Source organism: Eriocheir sinensis, unplaced genomic scaffold (genome assembly GCF_024679095.1).
Source record: "Eriocheir sinensis breed Jianghai 21 unplaced genomic scaffold, ASM2467909v1 Scaffold140, whole genome shotgun sequence".
Taxonomy (NCBI): domain Eukaryota; kingdom Metazoa; phylum Arthropoda; class Malacostraca; order Decapoda; family Varunidae; genus Eriocheir; species Eriocheir sinensis.
The window spans coordinates 629,361-651,078 of record NW_026110740.1 but is presented as its reverse complement, the minus strand read 5'-3'; the positions used below and the strand labels follow the sequence as shown (position 1 = coordinate 651,078).

General features: G+C 43.3%; 1 protein-coding gene across 1 annotated transcript; it reads left to right on the top strand.

Annotated features, from left to right (window-relative positions):
• The first annotated feature begins 2,016 nt into the window (after nt 1-2,016).
• Nucleotides 2,017-2,598, top strand: LOC126989989 (putative nuclease HARBI1). Its single transcript, XM_050848582.1, has one exon. The coding sequence runs from the start codon at nt 2,017-2,019 to the stop codon at nt 2,596-2,598; it is 582 nt and encodes a 193-aa protein (XP_050704539.1).
• Nucleotides 2,599-21,718: the final 19,120 nt, after the last annotated feature.

Sequence of the window (21,718 nt, the reverse complement as noted above, 5' to 3'; positions counted from 1 at the left end):
GGACAGAGTGGAGTCTAAGGCTCTCCGTCTCATTAGGTCTCCTCCTCTTACTGATAGTCTTCTAGCTCTTAAATTCCGCCGCCATGTTGCCTCTCTTTCTATTTTCTATCGATATTTTCATGCCGACTGCTCTTCTGAACCTGCTAACTGCATGCCTCCCTTCCTCCTGCGGCCCCGCTGCATACGACTTTCTACTCATGCTCATCCCTATACTGTCCAAACCCCTTATGCAAGAGTTAACCAGCATCTCCTTTCTTTTATCCCGTTCACTGGTAAACTCTGGAACAGCCTTCCTTTGTCTGTATGTCCTCCTGCCTATGGCTTGACCTCTACCAAAAAGAGTGTATTAAGACACCTCTCCACCCGACACTGACCTATCTTTTGGCTACTCTTTACTCTTGTCTATTATGGGAGCGGCGAGTAGCGGGCTTTTTATTTTTGCACTCTTTTTGTTGCCCTTGAGCCGTCTCCTTTGATATTAAATAAATGTACGACAACGTAAGAATGCGTCTACTGTAAGTGTTTGTGTGTAAGTAAACACTTTGTGTGGAGACACGTGTGTTGCCCGCCACGTGCGTCAGTCAACCAGATGACACGTTGTAGCTTCGTGTGGGGTGTGGGCCAATCAGTCTCTCGGGCAGTGGTGCCGCAGCCACTCCGAACCCGGAAAGCCGCGGGACGCTGGAGTCGGCCAATGGGAGGCGAGAAACTTCCCGCGCGCCTTTCAAACTTTGCGGGCAAGAAGGGAGGATTGATTTTTTATTATTGTGGCGTTCAGGTCTTGGTGGCGCAACTGCAGGGTCATAAGGTGCCTACTATAAAACTAAATAGACTAAAAGATAAAACTATAAATAAACGGTAATTAAGTAAAAGCATGATAAAAGATAACAATAAAAGGTCAGTAAGACCTACAGGAGGTTGGGGACGCTAGCCTCATGTAGGAAGCCATAAGCGTCATGCCCCGGGGAGAGAGCCTTCTCTCCTAGCACTTGGGAAAGAAACTCCTGACTCCACCCCGACACTGGGAGAGGTACCGCTACACAAAGTGGGGCACTCGACCAGCAGGCGCCGCACTGTCAGAGAGAGCAAGCAGTTATCACAGTACAGCTGAACTCCCCGGGACATGAGAAAGCCATGTGTATATCTAGTGTGACCTACCCTAAGTCGGGCCAGGACAGTCTCCCTCTTACGATTCTTTATATGGAAATGTGACCAGGGACGCACAGCTCTGGTCGTGACGTCTCCCATCTTTGTCGTGGTAGTCACAGCCTCACACCTGCGCTGCAACACCCTCTGGAGTGCAGACCGCACGGTGCCTAAGTCCCGGCCCCAGTCACATCTACCTCAGACTCCCGATCGGTCGGGGGGTTTGAATCGGGAACGGCAAAATCCATGTTCCCGAGCGGTCGGCGTCTAGAAAAATGTTGCAGTCACATCTAAAGCGATCTGAAACTTGTCCGAGATAAAAATTGTAATCCTGAATCGATCGGCACTGCTGGTGTGACTGCAAATTTTGCCATATAGCCGATTTTTTGCAGACCGCTCGGCGATAACTTCTGTCCACTCGACGAGCAGTCTGGTGTCCCGCATCGATAGGATACGAGCGGTCGCTGACTGATGTGCGCAGTGGGGGATTCTCTCTCGGACCGCTCGGCGAGCGGTCTTATGCTATATTCGATTAGTACGGATTGGATAAGAACGGTCCGCGACGGGTCAGCGACTCTTCACGGCCTGCTGCCGACGTATCATGGACTACTTTACGACTCGTCGGAGACTGCATATAACTGCGAACCACTGTCCCCGATCATCACTTGCTACCAGGCTGTCCTCAGAATGACTGCATTCATTCCAAAATATCAGTTGCTGTGGTTTTGCATTCAGATACGGCTGCAGCGTGAACAGGATTCCTTACTGCTTGCTCGCTGGCATTATGAACGCAAGAGACGAAGTAGACGGAGATACTGGGTGCGATCATGGATTGAAAGGCGGTGGCAGTTTGGAACATATCACACACTGATGAGGGAACCTGAGGCGGAGTCTCCTGAAGATTTCATCAACTACATGAAAATGGAGCCAGCCATGTTCAGGGAGGTCCTCATTCGGCTGTCTGAGAGGATCCGTAAGGAAACAACAAGATTCCGGGCACCTTTAGAGCCTGGGATGAAGTTAGCAATCACTTTACGATCCCTTGCCACCGGGGAGAGCTATCATAGCCTTGCCTTCCAGTTCCGCGTGCCCCACAACACCATTTCACTTCTGGTTAAAGAAGTGTGCGAGAGTATCGTGGAAGAGTTCCAGGCTGAAGTTATCTGCACCCCTACCAATGCAGCTGCGTGGAAGGGATTAGCCATTCGCTTCTACAGCAGGTGGCAGTTGCCTCACTGCCTAGGGGCTATTGACGGGAAGCATGTCGCCATCAAGTGTCCCTCCGAGTCTGGGTCAATGTATCACAATTACAAGGGCTTCTTCTCCATCATTTTGCTGCCTGTGGCTGATGCAGATTACAAGTTCATATGGACTGATGTCGGTGCTAATGGTGCTACGTCTGACTGCGCTGTATTCAACCGGTCCAACGTGCATGCTGCCATTGAAGCCTAAACCATCGGGTTCCCTCCACAGGAGCCACTGCAACATGACGACGAAGATACCCCTTTTTCATTGTTGGGGATGATGCCTTTCCGCTGCTGACATGGCTGATGAAACCATTCTCCAAACGCAACATGACCATCGAGGAGAGGATCAACAACTACAGGCTGTCCAGGAGTAGGCGTATTGTGGAGAATGCATTTGGAATACTGGCGAATCGCTTCCAGTGCCTCCTAAGTACCATGCAACAAGAACCAGAAACTGTGACTACCATTGCCATGGCTGCTATGGGTCTACACAACTTGATGAGGATGCGCTACCCCACCTTGCAGAATGCTACGTTGGACCGAGAGAACGGAGACCACCATATCATTCCGGGAGCCTGGCGCGACGAAGGGAGCCTCGCTGACATGGAGGAAGTAGTTGGTGGCAACCGTGAGTCCAGACAAGCCAGGCAGCAGAGAATGTTGATGAAGCATTACTTCAATTCTTCTGTTAGTAGTGTGCCGTGGCCGTGATATGGCTGACGAGTAGTGTGTGTGCACAGATACACTGACTTGTGTAAATGTTTGTGATGTATATCCGATTTTACTGTATAATTTGTATAAAGGAGGCTATACTAAGTATTGGAAATGTGCTACTTCAGAAAAATGGACTACTATGTACTCATTTACGGTTTCATGTTTCATATATTTGCAATTGTTGTCTTTGATTTAACGTTTCTCTTAAAATGTTCTTTTGTACTTTAATTTTATGTTCTTTGTGATTTTGAATAAAGTGATTGCATTTCATCAGACATGGTTTGTTTATCCTTAGTATAATCTATCTATAAATATGTAAAGTATTCGCCAAATTTTAAAGTTACTCCCAAGTACCAGTCACACGTTACTTCCCCATTTAATCACCCAGGATCATATTGATGTTAAGTTATCCAGTATAATATTGACCAATTGTTAGTTATTACCAAGTACCCACATTTTGTGAGTGCACCATTTATTTCCCCCAGCCACATATAAAAAGTGAGGGTGTTAAGTTAAATGTGTGAAAGGTTTGTGGATGGTAAAGGTTACAAACTAGGGATAAATGTACCAATTACTACATTCAAGGTTCAGTGAAAAGAAAACAGAGGATGTTGCATACATTTATTTTATAAAAAAAAAAGCAGAAAACTATTTCAAAAATATGCAGTACACAACTTTTGCACAATTATGAGTCTCTAGGCATCATCAGTGCCTACTTCATGGTGAGGAGTTGACAACGGACTCGAGGTAGCAGCAACTACTGAGCGACAGGTACTGGATCCGGGTTCATCAGGGTACGTGGGGTGCCGAGCTGTGAGGTGGCGGCTGGCCAGTTGGCAACCAACTCTGACAGCCCTGACGTGTTCATCGTCCCACCCACACCTGTCAGGAGAGGAGTCAGACCTATGTGGATCTTCTGCTGCTGCTGCCGAGGGGTGGGGTGTTGCTGCGACGTCTGCTGGTGCTGCTGTTGGCGCTGGTGATGTGGTGATGCTGGCTGTCCCTGAGGGAGCCACTGACGCATGGGAAACTGGTGCTGGTAGTTGAGTGGCGGCTGGAAGGGGGCCGGGAAGTAGCCTTGCTGCTAGTGCTGCTGTGGCTACCCGGATGGGTTCAGCATGGCCCTGGCCCGGTCCTAGTATGCTGTCAGCAAGCTAAAGGCATCGCTGCGGAAGTGAGGCCAGAGCTCGTCGTGCAGCTGCATCATCTCTGTCATCATCCAGTGCCCGAATGCCTGCTTGTGGTTGTTCCCACTCCGGAGTGCCTCGTCCAACCGGGCTTCCATCCTGTCCGACGCCTTCATCCGCGATGAAGCAAGCATGTCGTCAGTCTGTGGGGCACTGCGCTTCTCGGAGGCCCTGCTGTTGGCACTGCTGGGCATCGACAGCTCCACTGCCGAAGATGCATGTGACACCCCCGAAGGGTCATCTCCATACTCAGACTCGGACCCCTGAGAAGGATTTGGCTGGGAAGACTGTGTGGCAGGCGGTGGCTTTGAAGTAGAGACCTGGATACCAGTGGCAGGAGTTGGACCAGGGAGCTGGAATGCACTAAGACACATGGTATTTTAAACATTAGCACTGTTAACAATAGTACAGTCGCGCCACTAAGTGTTTTCAGATTTCATTAAGTTTCGGACAAACGGTATTGTAGTCATAATTGACAAATATAATACAATATCATGATGAATAATATTATTTGTATATGGGAGGTGGTGCAAAGTACGCCCACCCTTTTGCCACCTAGGGCAGGGCTATTGTCCGTGGCGCCTCGTATACTCCCCATGCCCTCTCATCTGGGAATTGAGTCCACTGCGGGGCAGGGTTTAGTTCCCCTTCGGTAGGCAACACGCTCCTTTGGTGGGAAGGTTGGCGTAAGATGGATAGTTCAGTGTGGCCCCGCTGAATCAATCGGCTGGTCATGTGTTAGCTAGAGTCAAGTGGTCACTGTAGGGTGGTCGATCGCTAAAGTCTGCGCCAACCAGTCTGGAAACCCTCTTTGAACATTTGGCAAGAGATCTGGGATCAGTCTGAGACCGCTCGGCGATCAGTCGATGGTAAACCCTTACGTCTGATGTTTGCTGCCAAGCGCTCTGGGACTGGTATGCGACAGGTCCTATCTGATTCAGACTAGTTGGCGAGTGGTCGAGGAGAGAACCCTCATTCACAGTTTTGCCTTCAGAGGGAACATACCACACACGGAAGCAATGCCCAAGGGAACCCAGAAGCGCCTGGCTCGGGCAAACACCCACACACCTGACACCGCTGAGGACACACAGATCGCTGCCGGGAAGAAGAAATCTGTCTGACTCCCTCACCAAGGACCAGGAGCAGGGGCTGGCTGAGTGGTTTGCCGACCACCCCATGTTCTTCGACCAGACGCAGAGGGCCTCAGGAATAAGGAATTGAACAATATGCTCCTCGACAAGAAGGGGGAAGAGCTTGGGATTCTAGGTCGGGAGGTGATGCAGTGGTTCCAGAGTATGAGGACTATGTTTGGCAAGCTCCACAAGAGGACGAGTGAGCAGGCAAATATCCACTTTACAGCGCGGCAGCAGTGAATCCTCAACAACCTCACCTTCCTGACAGAACATCTGCTGCCCAAAGCTAAGAGCAGGGAGCTGGGACAGGTCAGTTCAATATATACGTTATCTTTTTATTTTTTTTATTATTACTTTTTTATGTTTCACCTACCTTTCCAGTGACTAGTGTCCCAAATGTTTTGGTTCTCAATAGATTTGCTGCATCTGTTTTGTATACTTGTGTTGATATGCCCACGGCAAAGTTATTTTATCCTCTACTATGTTTTTTTTTATGTTAATGTCATGATTTAATTATTTTAAGAAATAGCCCGTGGAAAATACCGCGGGAGTCCCCACCATTTTGATTTAGAGAGCGGGAAGTAAGTCACAGGACAGGCGGGAAAACTAGAAGGCGGGAGAAGCGCGCTATTTCAAATCATATTTGCTATTGCTGCCAAAGCTGAACTATGAGTGGGATGCATGACCCACTATTACCTAGTGCATGGTGTTAGGCTATTAATAAATAATAATCCATAGCCGTTAGGGCGTTAGTATAAGTGTTATGCAGAAAGAGAGATGTCAGTGTGGTGAGAGCTGGCATCTTGACATATTCTTGCATATTCGCCAAGTCTGGAACACCTCGTCTCCACGGGAAATTAGGACCAATTACAGCGCGCGCTAAGCCAGGCCACGTATTGCCAACTCGTGACGTCATTACTTACCCTTTATTTACACAGTTTTATCAAATATATGTTAATTATTTCGTGAGAACACACATATTTTCAACAGTTGAGATGTTTATACTGATGTTACTGATGTCTGACACATTATAACACAGAGCTGGAACACATAACTGATAACTGTGACGAGCTAAGTTATCTGGGAACACTGACGGAACATCGTCCCTTGCTCCTCGGGCTGTGTTACTTCATTTTCAACAGCTGAGATGTTTCTATTGATGTTATTGATGTCTGACATGCCATAAACAGAGCTGGAACACATAACTGATAACTGTGACGAGCTAAGCTATCTGGGAACACTGACGGAACATCGTCCCTTGCTCCTCGGGTTGTGTTACTTTATTTTCAACAGTAGAGATGTTTCTACTGATGTTATTGACGTCTGACACATTATAACACAGAGCTGGAACACATAAGTAATAACTGTGACGAGCTAAGTTGTCCGTGGGGGCGTGAGCTGGATACAAGGGGAGCGTGATTCCGTATGCCAAAAAATTGCATTTTTGCAAGAAAGACCCCCCCCCCACACACACACATGCACATTGCAATAAATAAATAAATACACACATTGCAAGAAATACACACACACACACACACACACACACACACACACACACACACACACACACACACATTGCAAGAAATACACACACACACATTGAAATAAATAAATACACACATTGCAACACACACACACACACACACACACACACACACACACACACACATTGCAAGAATTAAACACACACACACACACACACACACACACACACACACACACACACACACACACACACACACACAGTCTGGGGGTCTACTTATTGCCATTAGGAAAAATGTTAGCTTTCAGTGGAGGCACATAAGAACTAACTCAATTACAGTAGACAGAGGGAGTGCAAATTTAGGTAAGGAGTTGGTAATAAGCTGTGGTTACATTCCCCCCTCACACTCAAGATATGGCACTGAAGAGCACTTTGTTGAGTTCGACAATATTTTGATAACTTATGCCAGTGATGACTATATGCATGTACTTTGTGGTGATTTTAATGCTCATACTCTCACTGTCTGATGTTCCCTCTGGTGCTGGTGATGATGATCGGGTGCCTGCCGAGGTACCCCACATAAGTGTAACTGATTATGATATAACTAAGACCAGGGCAAACCAAGATCTGACCCTAGACAGGAACTTTTATGGCAGGAAACTGGTTGAACTTTATAAAAATCATCAAGTGTTTATATTTAATGGAAGGATGGAGGAAGACTGTGGATGAAATTTATGGGACCAAGTAACGTACCCGCTGTAAGGATGAGTGCCCAGAAGGCAGAACAAAGAAGAAAGTGGAATGCTGAGAGAAGGGGTGTATATTTGAGGAATATTAGTGAGTGTAAGGTAAATGAGTTGATGGTTAATTTGAATAATTTATCCATAGATGATATTAACCAGGACTTAAAGCAAATATTGATTGACCCTGCACTTGCAACTTTTCCACAACATAAAAAAAAACATATATCAAAAAGATCAATAATGCCACTGTAAAGGGTTATGACAAACAATGCTGGAAAGCAAGAAAGGAGTACCATAAAGCAAGGCATAGATGTCATTTGCACACGAATAGTGTAAACCTTAACAGCATGATTGAGGGAAGCAGAAAATACAAAACCAATCTTAAAAGAATTAAAAAAAAAGATAAACATAATCAAAGAACTTAGGAAATGCAAAAGTGATGACCCTAAAGAATACTGGAAAATCCTTAATGGTCAGAAAAAGAGCCATCAGATCCCCATTACATTAAATGAATTTACGAGCATTTCAGACAGTTAGCGAGTGATGACAACATTGATAATAATGAAGTAAATATTCTCAATGATCATGATAATATGGATAATGAACTTTCACCATTACTTAATGACCCTATAACCAACGAAGAGGTTGCTAGAAATATTTAAAAATAAAAAAAAACAATAAATCCCCAGCATCTGACATGATATTGAATGAATACATTAAAAGTACTCAGCATATTTTGTCCCCCCCTATATGTTAAGCTGTTTAATAAGATACTTGATACTGGCGTCATGCCATCTGAGTGGCTGGTTGGGACAATAGTGCCACTTTATAAAAATAAGGGTGATGCTCAGGATGTTAACAACTACCGGGGGATCACTTTGCTTAGCCGTATGGGGAAGCTGCTTACCTCAATACTTAAGGAGAGACTCAATGAATACTCAAATACTAAGTTCATTATTAATGAAACACAAGTAGATTTTAGGCATTGGTACGCTACACTGGATCATATATTTTTGCTTTAATGTATAATTAATTTGTTCAACTGGAGGAAAATGAGGCTTTTTTGTTTGTTTGTGGACTACAAGGAAGCTTTTGATATGGTGTGGCGTGAAGGTTTGTGGTACAAGTTGGTGAAGGAAAAGGTGAATGGGAAAATATTTAATGTAATCAGAAACATGTATGACAACATCAGGTCTTGTGTCATGCTGAACCAACAGACATCAGACACCTTTGTATGTAATGCAGGGTAAGGCAGGGAGAAAATTTGTCATCATTGCTGTTCGCTTTTTATATTAATGATATTGAAAGTAAATTGCTTGAATTTAATTGTAATTATGTAGATTTTGGTGATGATTTCTTAAGTTCGTAACTAAAACTCCTGGTATTAATGTATGCAGATTATACAATTATTTGGTGTGATAGTGATGAGGGAATGCAACAAGCCTTGACTGCTTTGAATTTGTGCTGTAATCAATGGAAACTACAACTTAACAGCAACAAAACAAAAATAGTTATGTTGTGGTAAAAACATTTGATCAGTTTCCTCGGTGGCGACGTTCTCAGAGAACATGCACTAGGGGTTGAGCCTTTCATCTGGGTTTGTTGCGCAAAGGAGGATTGTTTCTGTCTGTGACAGCAACACCTTCTAATTTAACAGCAGTGTTCTTTGCATGGTGGGGTGATAACTGTACCGCACACATTTAGTGGGGTCTGGCCTAAAGCTATAGTAAAGCAGAATGACCACAAATTTACTTTATAAGCAAGTTTCTTCGTATTAAATGACGTTCTCTTCATTTATTTGCTGCGTCAAATGCATTGTTGCTTGAGAATTTAAGGTTTGATACGATTTGACCCCAGGTCCCAGACGCACTGAACGCTTTTAGGTTTAACGCCGCATTTCGTAATCGAACCTCTTGGCTAACATTCTAGCAGAAGAACCTGGCACTTATCTACATTAAAGGGCATCTCCCATCTATCTGACCAAGTTGAAATTTTATGCAAGTCTTCTAAGGAATTTTGTCTGTCTTCGTCAATGAGGACGGAGTTACCAATCTTTGTGTCGTCTTCAAATTTTAGCAATGAGATTATTGAATCAAACGTCCACATCGGTTGTAAAAATAATAAAGAAACACACTGGGCTAAGGAAATCAAGCCCTGAGGACACCACCAGTGATCAGCGCCCCTCTGAGTTAAATCCGTCGATCACCGATGTTTTATTGTCTGTTACTCAGCAGTCTATGATCCGCAACAATTGTACTTGACCGTCAATACCCTGGTTGCTTTAATTTAGAGATAATAATGGTGTTTATCTTTATCAAACTTCTGGACATCCAAATATACTGCATCCAAATTTGGTTACGTCATAAACTGTGAAGATATTGTTTGTAAAGTACTGTCAGTAAGTTTGATGATAGGCAGGATCTTGTTACGAAACCATGTTGTGAATCCTTTATTAATGAGGTGGCTTTCAATATAACTCCTAATGTAACCTAATTATATTCTCAGTAACACCTACTACTAAGTTGGATAGTGGGCCCTGTAATTGTCCGTTAATTTACATCTCCTTCCTTAAAAATCGATTATTCCATTTAGCCTATTTCAATCAAGGGACGACGCCTTGTCATCAAGGACACTCCAATAAATACGGTTGTGAGAGAGGATAATATTTCGTTCTTTTCTTTAAATAATAAGGATATAATTATATCGTCTGGTCTGTGCTTTTACTTGTTTAAGGGCTGAAAAGAGCAATCAGTTTTTCTTTCTTGCAGCTAGAGGAGACAACTCAAAGGGCGTAAAGAAGAAAAAAAGCCCTACCTGCTCCTGAATAGGGTCAAAGTGTCAAAAGAGATCAATTTCAGGGGGAGGTGTGCAATGCCTCTCTTGAAAAGTTCAGAATCGTAGGCAGGAGGAAATACAGATGAAGGAAGATTGTTTCCAAGGATTTACAAGCGTGAGGGATAGAAAATTGAAGGTATACTGGTCGACTCTCTTCACATAAAGTTGGTTAGTATGAGATGAGCATGAGTGAGAAAGTCCCTCATTGTTGGCAGGGCCGCGATGGGGGGAAGCATCGCCAGTTAGCAAGTTCAGAAGAGCAGTCAGCATGAAAATACATCGATAGAAGATAGGAAAGAGAGCAACTTATGGCGGCAGAAATTTGAGAGGTAGAAGAGCTATCAGTATGAGGAGGAGATCCTGATGGAGACGAAGAGCCTTTGACTCCACTCTGTCAAAAGAGAGCTGTGTGGAAGGTGGACCCCCCACACACACACACATGAGATGCATACTCCATACGAGGTCGGACAAGGCCCCCTGTAAATGGATAGCAACTGTGCGAGGGAGAGAAAGAACTGAGTGGAGACGGTACGAACGCCCAGCCTCGAGAAAGCTGATTTAGTAGATGAGATATGGAAGTTTCCAGTTGAGATTTTTAGTTAAGGATGAATAAAGGATGTTTGAGTGTTGAAGGAGTTGATAGCGGGTGTTTGTCAAAGAATAGGGGGATAGTTGTTTGGAAGATTGTGTCGAGTGGATAGGTGGAAACTGGTGTTTTTGAGGCGGTGAAGCTTATCACCAGGGTTCCTCTTGGCTCCCCAATCGGAAATAAGAGTAGGGGTCTGGCGGCTAAGAAAAGTTCTGTTGCCTCCAGCCTTGAATCACCGTTTTAGTTCCTGTAGATTGGGTCTTCTATTAAAAGAAGTACTTCATTAGTAGTTATTTCAAGGTTTGGCAATGCATGGATGTGATTTGGCAGTAATCAGTATTGTCTTAACTTTGGTGTTGGTGGGTGGTGGCGGTAATGACTACTATATAATTATATTTTATAGTAATAAATACTGAGAAAAATATTTGTTTAACAAGTTTGCAAAACAAAATCACTACTTCGCCGTCACAATTAGGGTCCAATTCCACTTCTGATCGCCTTCCTGTTGTTTATATATATGAAAGAAAGATTTTTAGATTATTTTCAAAGTTTGCTGCCAATGTTTTTCTTCATATCTACGCTTTGCCTGACATACTGATCTTTTAACTTCGCCGCCTGGCTTCATGGTAAAGTCTTTATGTTTTCGTGCGTGTTTGTGTTAACTATTTAACCTGTAAGACAATTTTCTCTCATTAACTTCGAACGTTTACTTTCGCTATTAAACCAATTATGGGCTTTATTAGGTGTTACTTCGCTTCTCGCACAATGTGACATATGTGTTCTGCTGAGTGAGTAAATGATTTTAAAAGCTTCTGCCATGGCTTCCACTACGTTGCTTCCATCATCTGATAGTTTTATTTCCGTTAGTTTTTGTCGGATTTCTACGAAATTTGCTCTTTTGAAAAATGGGGTACCTTTACTTTATTTTCAGTCACTGATGTTTGAGCTCCAATGTCGACTGCACATTAATCTATGCATCACCAGAAGACGAGGTATTCTCCACCGTGACATTACTGACTAGGGTTATCTTGGGGTCTTCTGCTTGACAAGGTCGAGTATGTTATTTTGTTTGAGATTTGCTTGAGTAACCATTTGGCTTATGTAACTTTCTTCTAAAAAATCAATAATTCTATGTGACTCGCCTTCTGTACTTGACAGTGTCGCCCTGATCGAGATATGGGGGGTGTTAAAGTCTCTAATATCAGTGGGAGTCGCCGTTATTAAGGACTGCCTTTAAACGCTGTACATTTCAAATATCATCAAAGAGAGAGAGAGAGAGAGAGAGAGAGAGAGAGAGAGAGAGAGAGAGAGAGAGAGAGAGAGAGAGAGAGAGAGAGAGAGAGAGAGAGAGAGAGAGAGAGAGAGAGAGAGAGAGAGAGAGAGAGGGAGAGAGAGAGATTAAACCCAGCCTTCCGGTTGAAAGTCATGAACGAATTAAAAATGCAGACATCGTTTCTGAAATTGAATCCGTGGAAGTGGGATGGCCAGGAGTGTGCGTACCGTGAAGTCGAGGGTGGCGAGGAGGGACAACTCTATGCCTATATGTTGACAGGCTGAGAGCTGGATGAGCACCATTCCTCTTCCAGGGGGTCGTTAGGAGAAGATGGGCCGTCCCATGTACTGGCTGGCATTGCCTTCTACCTCGCTCTTTGCGTCTCGAAAATGATGTTGCATTATATATATATATATATATATATATATATATATATATATATATATATATATATATATATATATATATATATATATATATATACATATATATACATATATATATATATAAATATATATATATATATATATATATATATATAGATAGATATATATATATATATATATATATATTTTTACACACAAATATATATATATATAAATATATATATATATATATGTAACGGTTGGTTGTGAGTGCATAGAAAAACCCTAATCGAAAACAGGCGTAAAGTGCCACTCTCGATAGAGTTATATACGAGAGATCGAGGAGGTGCTAAACCTACCAAAGACTCTTTCCTGTCTCCTCTCTCTCTTTCCAGGTTACCCCAGTTGTCTCTTTACTCAACACCAGAGATTAGTTGTATATTGCTCTCTGAGTTAATAATCCTCTCTACTATCCACTTAACACTACATACATGAAGCCAAACGCATACCATTTCCTTCATTTTTATTCAAAAATTTATGATTGCTTACTCAGAAAATGCCTCAGAGCTCCCGTTTAGAGGCACAGGCATGTGCCTGAGAAGGGACTCCCTTTGCAGCTTTCGGAGTCTGAGAGGCGTCTTGATAGCACTTCTTTATATATATTCATATCATATCTATCTATATCTATATATATATATATATATAGATAGATATATATATATCGATAAAGATATAGATATATAGACACCTATATATATCTCTATCTATCTCTATATCTATATATATTTATATATATATATATATATATATATATATATATATATATATATATAGATATATATATATATATATATATATATATATATATATATATATATATATACCTATATATATATATATATATGCTTCTAAACATCTGCAGTCTTCGTTCCAATTTTCATTCTGTGGAGCATCATCTCTCCTTTTGTAAATTCTCACCTTCTCTTCCTCACCCCGAAACCCTACAGGTCTCGGCGGCTACTTACAGTAATCTCTACTCTGTTAATACTATCTCTATCCCAGAATTTCAGTCGAGGCTGGATGTTGTGGTCTGCGTACGCAACGACGTCACGTGTACTCTCCGTGATGACCTAGACTTCATAATTTTCCATCATCTGGGCTGGAATTCTACCGACATACTCACTAACTACGAACTAACATAACTACGCACTATTGGTTTAGCTTACGACGTTAGCGTCAGATTCTAAAGCAAACTTTAGATGGTGATTGAGGCGCGCTAAGTCAGCAGGGCCCTTTGATTGGTTGATGACGTCATTGGCCTTTGGCAATCCTGGCATGTTCGACCGTCAGCCAATCCTGAAACCTCCAGCTGCTGGTTCAAAAGACGTTCTCTTTTCCCATTTCTTTCTTTTAAGGCAAACTGTACTAAATCATAATCTAGGAACTATTATTTCGTTGTTTGCTTGCACATTTCACGATCAAGGTAACTCTGCTGTTCGATGTCTTGTTATCTAAGAACATGCTTAAGGGGAAAAAAAAAAAAAGATAAGGAGGGAGAGATTGAAGGCGGAAGAAACCGTTAAAAAATAATGTAACATATATATACTGAGGAAACAATGACGGAAGGAAGGAACGAGGAAAAGTTAAAACATCTTGCCATATCTGCAGCCAACTCATGGTGTCACCCATTTCAAGGTCCATGGTCCCCGGAGGGACAAATGTGAAGATGGATGGATGATCGAATGGATGAAGGTAGGAAGATGAAGGAGGAGGGAGGTCTGGCAATCCCCGGCCGGGTGTTGCCATACCGCCCACACTTATGATGTACCTCTCAAAGGTGTTATATCATCATTTATAAAATGGGCTTCTCTATATAAAGAGTTATGTTCCAAGGTGAAAAAACGCGATTTATAGCATTTATACCATAAATATAATGATACTGTTATCGTTTACCACCCCGAGGCAGCAGTTATTTAGCGTCTGCAGAGCGCCAGTGAGGTTGAATCCGCGCGTAACGTGACGTCATCGATTAGTTAGTGATTGACCACAGCGCGAGCTTTATTGTATCGCAATGTTTTCAAAACTACGCATAGGGCCCAAAACGCACTAAGCCTGGTAAAGATCTAGGCCTGGCCTAGACTTCATTGTCACTATTACTAAATAAATTTGTGCGGTTTTATTTCTCCAATTAACTGTATCAACATGTGAAATTCTTTAACCGCCGAACTCTAAGTGGAACACATTTTTACTCTGTCTTCCCTTCGTTCCAGAAAATCTCCGTCCTTCCTTTGTCTGTATATCCTCCCTACCCTTAGACGACCTTTTCAAGAAAGGTGTATCAAGACACCTCTCACCCGAAAATTGACCTCTCTTTTGACCTCTTTACTTTTACATAATTTGTGGGAGCGGCAGTAGCGGGCTTCCCACATTTGTACTCTTTTGTGAGCCGTGTCGCTGATGTATAGTAAACAAACAAACAAACAGAAATAAGTGTAGGATAATTCTGGGGAAAAAGTGTTGAGTTTAAATATTTAAGTTCTTTTATATACGCATGTAGGTATGGAAGGTGGTGAGGAAAAGGCAGGGAAGGGCAGATAGGTAATGTAGTGTGTTGGGGAGAGTTATGAGAGGAAACAGTATGAGCAGAGAATTTTAGGGAATAGGTTACAGTATTATCCTGCCAACTCTGTCTTTGGATCAGAGACATGGAATGCAGCACAACAATCAAGAATACGTGCAGTGGACATAGGTTATACAAGAGGTGCATGTGGTGGGTCAAGATGGGATGGAGAAAGTAATGAGGGTGTATGAAGGAAAGAGAGAGGAGGGACAGGTACCTAAAGGAAAGACGTAATGTACGTGTGTGTAAATATAATATATAATAAATATAAATATAATATAATATAATTTAATTTAATCAGCCATGGGGGTGCATGTAGCAGGAGAAGGTGGTAAAGAGGTACAATAGGCAGAAAAAGTTTGGGTGAGAGAGAGAGATTCACTGCCTCTTTCTTTCCAACAGGACAAGGAGCGTGCGGCGACTCAATCATTCTTGACGTAAATTACAGAATCAATATTTTCACTTTGTTGAAATTCTACTTTTATTACTTGGGACTTCTGGGTCTCTCCTAGGCCAAGACCAAAAGTACCAGGTGTTTGGGCTTGCTACATGAAGCAGTACACTTTGTTCATGCGTGTGGCGAGGACACAGAGATCGCGGAAAAAGCCTCACATATCTTGAGTGGATAGTTCAGAACAACGGTGAGTCTCGCCAGAAATCTTGCGGCTGATTGGCCTGGCCCACGGTGTTATGGACTCGCTCAGCAAGGTGTATAGCGTTGACTTCAACCACCTCCTAACCACATAGGACAAAGCTCCCAATCCTTCAGTCCTTTGTCTGTCATTCCTAAGGCTGTGAGAACTGAATTGTAGAGTGGTCAGTGGGTGAAGCGTGGTGCGCTGAGACGGTTTGGACACGTGAGTAGGCATGGAGAGAATGAATTTATGAAGAGAGAAATTTTAGAGGAAGGATTGAGGGAAAGGGTGTCGGGGAGAACCACCTGAAGTGGATCAATAGGGTGAGCGACTGCGCTAGACAGGATTAGGAAGTAGCAGGGATGGGTGTTGCCGAGGACGGGTGCCAGAACAGGAGACACTTCTGCTGCCTTCACCCCCTGGAGGGAACGGGCGTCGGAGATACAGATAGAACAGATGAATGAAATTATTAATGAAATTGTTAGAGAGGAACAAAACGCTTTGCTGACAATGGGGAAATGCAATGAGTGGACGTGGCGCTGCTGTCAGTTCTGGTGCAGATCTCCTGGACATCTTGCGTTTTGTTTTTTTTTACGTCTCTCCGCCTACAGCGCCGATGAGCTTGTTTGAGGGGCCTGGATGGTATTCGGCCCCAGCCCGTTCGTAAGCGCAGGCAAGTGTTCATGTGGCGCCATCTTGCTTGGCTCATGCTGCCCCAGACTCATCAATGACCCTAACCTTTTAGAGAGAATCTAGAGTCCGTGTTGATGGGTGGTCTTCTGGACATGTAGGTGCCTTTAGGCCACTCGACGGTGGCTGGCGTCCCAACTTGTGGCGCGGACAGGCACGAACCCTCGTCGTCTGGACGCGGTGCCATCACGCTAACCACTCAGCGTCGCCTTCCGAACATTGCAGCTAGATTACCTTGAGTTGCTCTAACAACAAGGTGTTGTGTGTTATTTAGTCGAGTTGGTTCAGTAACCATGTGACTTATAATATAGGTGTTATCTAAAAAATCAAGCGATCTGTTATTGTGTGTGTGTGTGTGTGTGTGTGTAGAGATTATGGGAAGTAAATAGCAGGGTGCTTTGGAGGTCTGAGAGGAGAGAGAAGGGGGAGGGGTCTTTATTAGGCGTCTAGAGTGTGTATGTGTGTGTATGTGTGTGTTTTGGGTGTGTAGTGGAAGTGCTTGTAGAGTGTAGTGGGAGTGTGTGTGTGTGTGTGTGTGTGTGTGTGTGTGTGTGTGAGAGAGAGAGAGAGAGACATAAAAAACATAAGAACATAGAGACATGAGGTCTTGCAAGGCCAGTGAGCCTGTACGAAACGCTCCTTTGACCCCTAGCTCCCGTGTCTAACCCTTACCTAATATCGCTGTCCATGAATTTATCTAGTCTATTTTTTAGATGTGACAATTGTGTGGCACTCACCCACATGACTACTAAGCCTATTCCACTCATCCACCACCCTGTTATTAAGCCAATTTTGCCTATGTCCTGTTGAATCTGAATTTATCCCAGTTTTAAATATCCGTTACTTCGTGTCCTCACCCGGTTTTCGCCTGTAACAAAACCTTATGAATGTCTCACTTATTAAAAGCCCTTCATCCATTTATAAACTTATCGATCATGTCTCCACGCACCTTCGCTTAACCTTTCTAGAGAATGCAAGTTTAACTGTTTGAGTCTTTTCCTCGTATCAACCAGGTTTCTCAACCCCTGAATCATCTTAGTCATCCTCCTCTGCCAACGTTTCTAACATTTGATATCCATTCCTATAGTAAGGTGACCAGAACTGAACCACATAGTCAAGATGAGGTCTAACTAATGCTAAATATAGCTTTGAGGAAGACTTCCCAGGGCTTCTGTTGCTTACGCTCCTTGAAATAAATCCCAGTACCCCTATTAGCTCGATTTCTAACTTGAATGCATTGCAATGTGCCCTTGGACGGAGATCAGAGCTCACTAAAGACCCCTAAATCCCTCTCCTTTTAGACCTACATGAGAGTGTCATTTTAGCAAAACAGATTATGTGAAGGGGTTGTTTCCTACCTACACTCAGAAATACTACTTCCCTACATTGAACTCCATCTGCATTTATCCATAGATGTATAATCTCCCAAGTTCTGCTTGGAGAATACTAGCGTCCTGATCGACTCAATTATTCTACAAATCATTATCATCTGCAAATTTACTAACATCACTAACTCCTGTATCTAAGTCCCATTGATATAAATAATAAACAAAAGTGGACCTAATACAGACAACGGACCCCACTCATCAACACATCCCCAGTCAGATCTTTACCATTGATTTGCCTCTTTCCTTCCTATTGCTAAACCACGCCTTGACCCAGTTCAAAACTTTTACCCTCTACTCCGTGAGCCTGTAATTTAAGCAGCAGTCGTTGGTACGGGAACTTGTCAAACGCTTTACTAAAATCAAGATAGATTACATCATAATTTTTCATCTGTGTAGCCGCCTCAAATACTTTGTTGTGGAAGGACAAGAGATTGGTGAGCATGACCTACCTTTTGTGAACCATGCTGCGAGTCGTAGATTAAGCTATGTTTCTCTAAATGCTCCCGAATGTTTCTACATAATGCTATGGACTCCAGCATCTTCCTAACCGATGTTAAGCTAATTGGGCGATAGTTTTGAAGCAACTGACCCTGTCCTCTTTTTAAAATCGGCGTCACGTGGCGCTACTTTCCATGATCGGCACATAGCCAGTATTTACCGACATCTTAAAAAGATGTCAGTTAATTGATCCTGATTACATCACTAACTCCTTTAATACCCTCAGGAAATGTCACGTCAGGACCTGGCGACTTGTTCTTCTCAAGATCATCTATCTCATCCTGAACTACTTGCCTGGTAATGATTATATCCCTCAATTTATCCGCCATCCCGCCACTCATTGCACCTGAACTCTTTTTCCACATTATAGTCGTTCGATCCTCTGTGTGAATACTGAAAGGAAGTAGTCGTTCAACAATGTGTGCTCATATTTTTCGTATTTTCTACTAGCTCCCCTGTGTTTATTTTCAGCAGTTAATTTTCTCCCGTGTTTTTGTTCTGCTTACATCTGAAAGAGCCCTTAGGATTACTTTTCGCCTCCATTTGCTACCTTTGATCTCATAGTTCTTTTGCTATCCTGGTGTTTTCTTCAGCAAAATCTAGATGGTTTCGACGTACCCGACCCCTGAGATGTTTCCCATTCTTTGTTTTCCTGATAATTCCTTCTTTGCTTAATCTCGGTTTTAGTCCACGAGTCATCCACTTAGGATCATTGTTTTCTTTCCTAGGTGTTCCTTTGTGGTATAGTAATAACATTCTTGCCCTCTATATTACTCTAACTAAATTATTGTAGACATTTCTACCTGGTTCTCCTGGCTCTCCAATCCACAGTTCTGGCTACCTTGAATCCCTAAATTATCCCAGTTTACCCCTTCAAGATGTCTTCCAGAAAGCCCTCAATGGTTGCTCTTCAAATCTGGCACTAACACTGCGGGTTTTTGGTTCGCAGGTTACCACCCAGTCTAATAAAACGAAACCGTTCTGTGAGTCACTATTTCCTTTCTCCGCCCACCTCCAACTCACGTAGCAAGTTCCATTATTGGTTGGGACTAAGTCTAATATGTTATCTCTCTGGAAGGCTCAGTAACTACCTCTGGTGGCTCAGTAACTACCTGGTGAGAGAGAGAGAGAGAGAGAGAGAGATCTTTCTTTCCAACAGGACCCGAGGGCGTGCGGCGACTCGAAATCATTCTTGACGTAAGTATAGAATCAATATTTTCACTTTTGTTAGGAGTGCTCGCTTTTATTACTTGGGGCTTCTGGGTCTCTGGGCCAAGACAAGGTACCAATTTTGGGCTTGCAATGAAGCAGGTACAGATCTGTTCATGCGTGTAGCAGGGACACTGAGATGGAAGAAATACATATCTTAGTGGAGTAGCTCAAATTAAGCAGTGAGTCTCGCCAGAAAAGTTTATGGCGGATTAGCTGGCCACGGTGTTATAGACTCACTCGCGCAGAGTGTCTGGCGTTGACGACACCTGCTTATACTGGAACAAAGCTCCCAATCTTCCAGTCCTTTGTGCTCCCTGTCATTTCCTAAGGCTGTGAACATGGGTATGCAAGTGGTCAGTGGGTGAAGCGTGGTGCGCTGAGACAGTTTTGGACACGTGATGAGCATGGAGAATGAATTTGTGAAGAGAGTTTATGAGGAAGGATTGAGGAAGAAGAGGTGTCAGGGAGAGACCACCTGTGGGGGTGGATCAATAGGGTGAGCGAGCACTGGAGCAGGATTAGGAAGTAGCAGGATGGGTGTGCCGAGAGAATTGCAGAACAAGGGAGACATACTTCTGCCTGGCCACCCCCTGGAGAACAAGGGCGTCGGAATGCAAGATAGAACAGATGGACGATATGAAATTATTAATGAAATTGTGTTAGAGGGACAAAACACTTTGCTGACAATAGGAAATGCAATGAGTGGACGTGGCGCTGCTGTCAGTTCTGGTGCAGATGTCTGGACGTAATATTAATAATAATAATAAATGAGGTTTGTGCATGAAATTTTGGCAGCCCTAGAGCGCAATATACATCAGTGGAAGATGACATGGGAAATGAATGAGACAGAGAAAATGAACAAAGTAGCATGATTGAAAATAAAAGGAGAAATAGAAATAACAATAATGGCAATAATCATAGTAAAGATAATAATAAAATCACGAGTAATAATGTAAGTGTAATCCTAATAATATTCATGTATGTCGTAGTGAGTTGCATCTTGTTGCCCATCTCTATGACCAATGTGGCAACATTAAAAACATGCAGCGCTGAACGTGTCATCAGTACTTTTCAGTAGTGGTTCTGCCATGTCTCCGTGGTTATGTGTTCCACTTGTTATTGCGCGGGGGAAGGGGGCGTACATGCGCTCTTGCCTGCTTTGTACTATTACATACCTTTGCATACATAGAATCTGGAGTCGTATTGATGGGGTCGCTGGACAGCATGTATGGGTACCTTTAGGCCACTCGACGGTATTGAAAAATCCCAACTTGTGGCACCGGACGTTGGCACGAACCCTCGTCGTCCTGGACGCAGCGCCGTCACGCTAACCACTCCAGCCGCCGCCGTCCCGGACTTTACTGACTAGATTACCAGCAGGTTGCTCCAGTTAAGGTGTTATGTATTGACTAGTCGGGTTGGTTCGGTAAACATGTGACTAAGGTATTTATCCTCGAAAATATCAAGCATTCATTATGTGTGTGTGTGAGAGAGAGAGACTGCCTCTTTCTTTCCAACAGGACGAGGAGCGTGCGGCGACTCCAATCATTCTTAACGTAAGTACAGAATCAATATTTTCACTTTTGTTAAGTACTGCTTTTATGACTTGGGACTTCAGGTCTCCTGGGCCAAGACCAAGGTACAGGTGTTTGGAGGCTTGCTACATGAAGCAGTACAGTCTGTTCATGCGTGTGGCGAGGACACTGAGATCGCGGAAAAGCTCACGGGTCGTCGCCAAGAACACCTATTTGACAAGGCTTTTATGACCCTGGTGGTAGTTTGACCCTTCTTCTGTACCCTGAGCCTAAGAACACTCATTACAACCTGATTGATATCCCCCTTTGACCTTTAGAAATAGCTGATGTGAGAAGGGAAAGTGTCTTGTAATACCAGCTCACATATCTTGGTAGAGTAGTTCAGAACAACGGTGAGTCTCGCCAGGAAGTCTTGCGGCTGATCG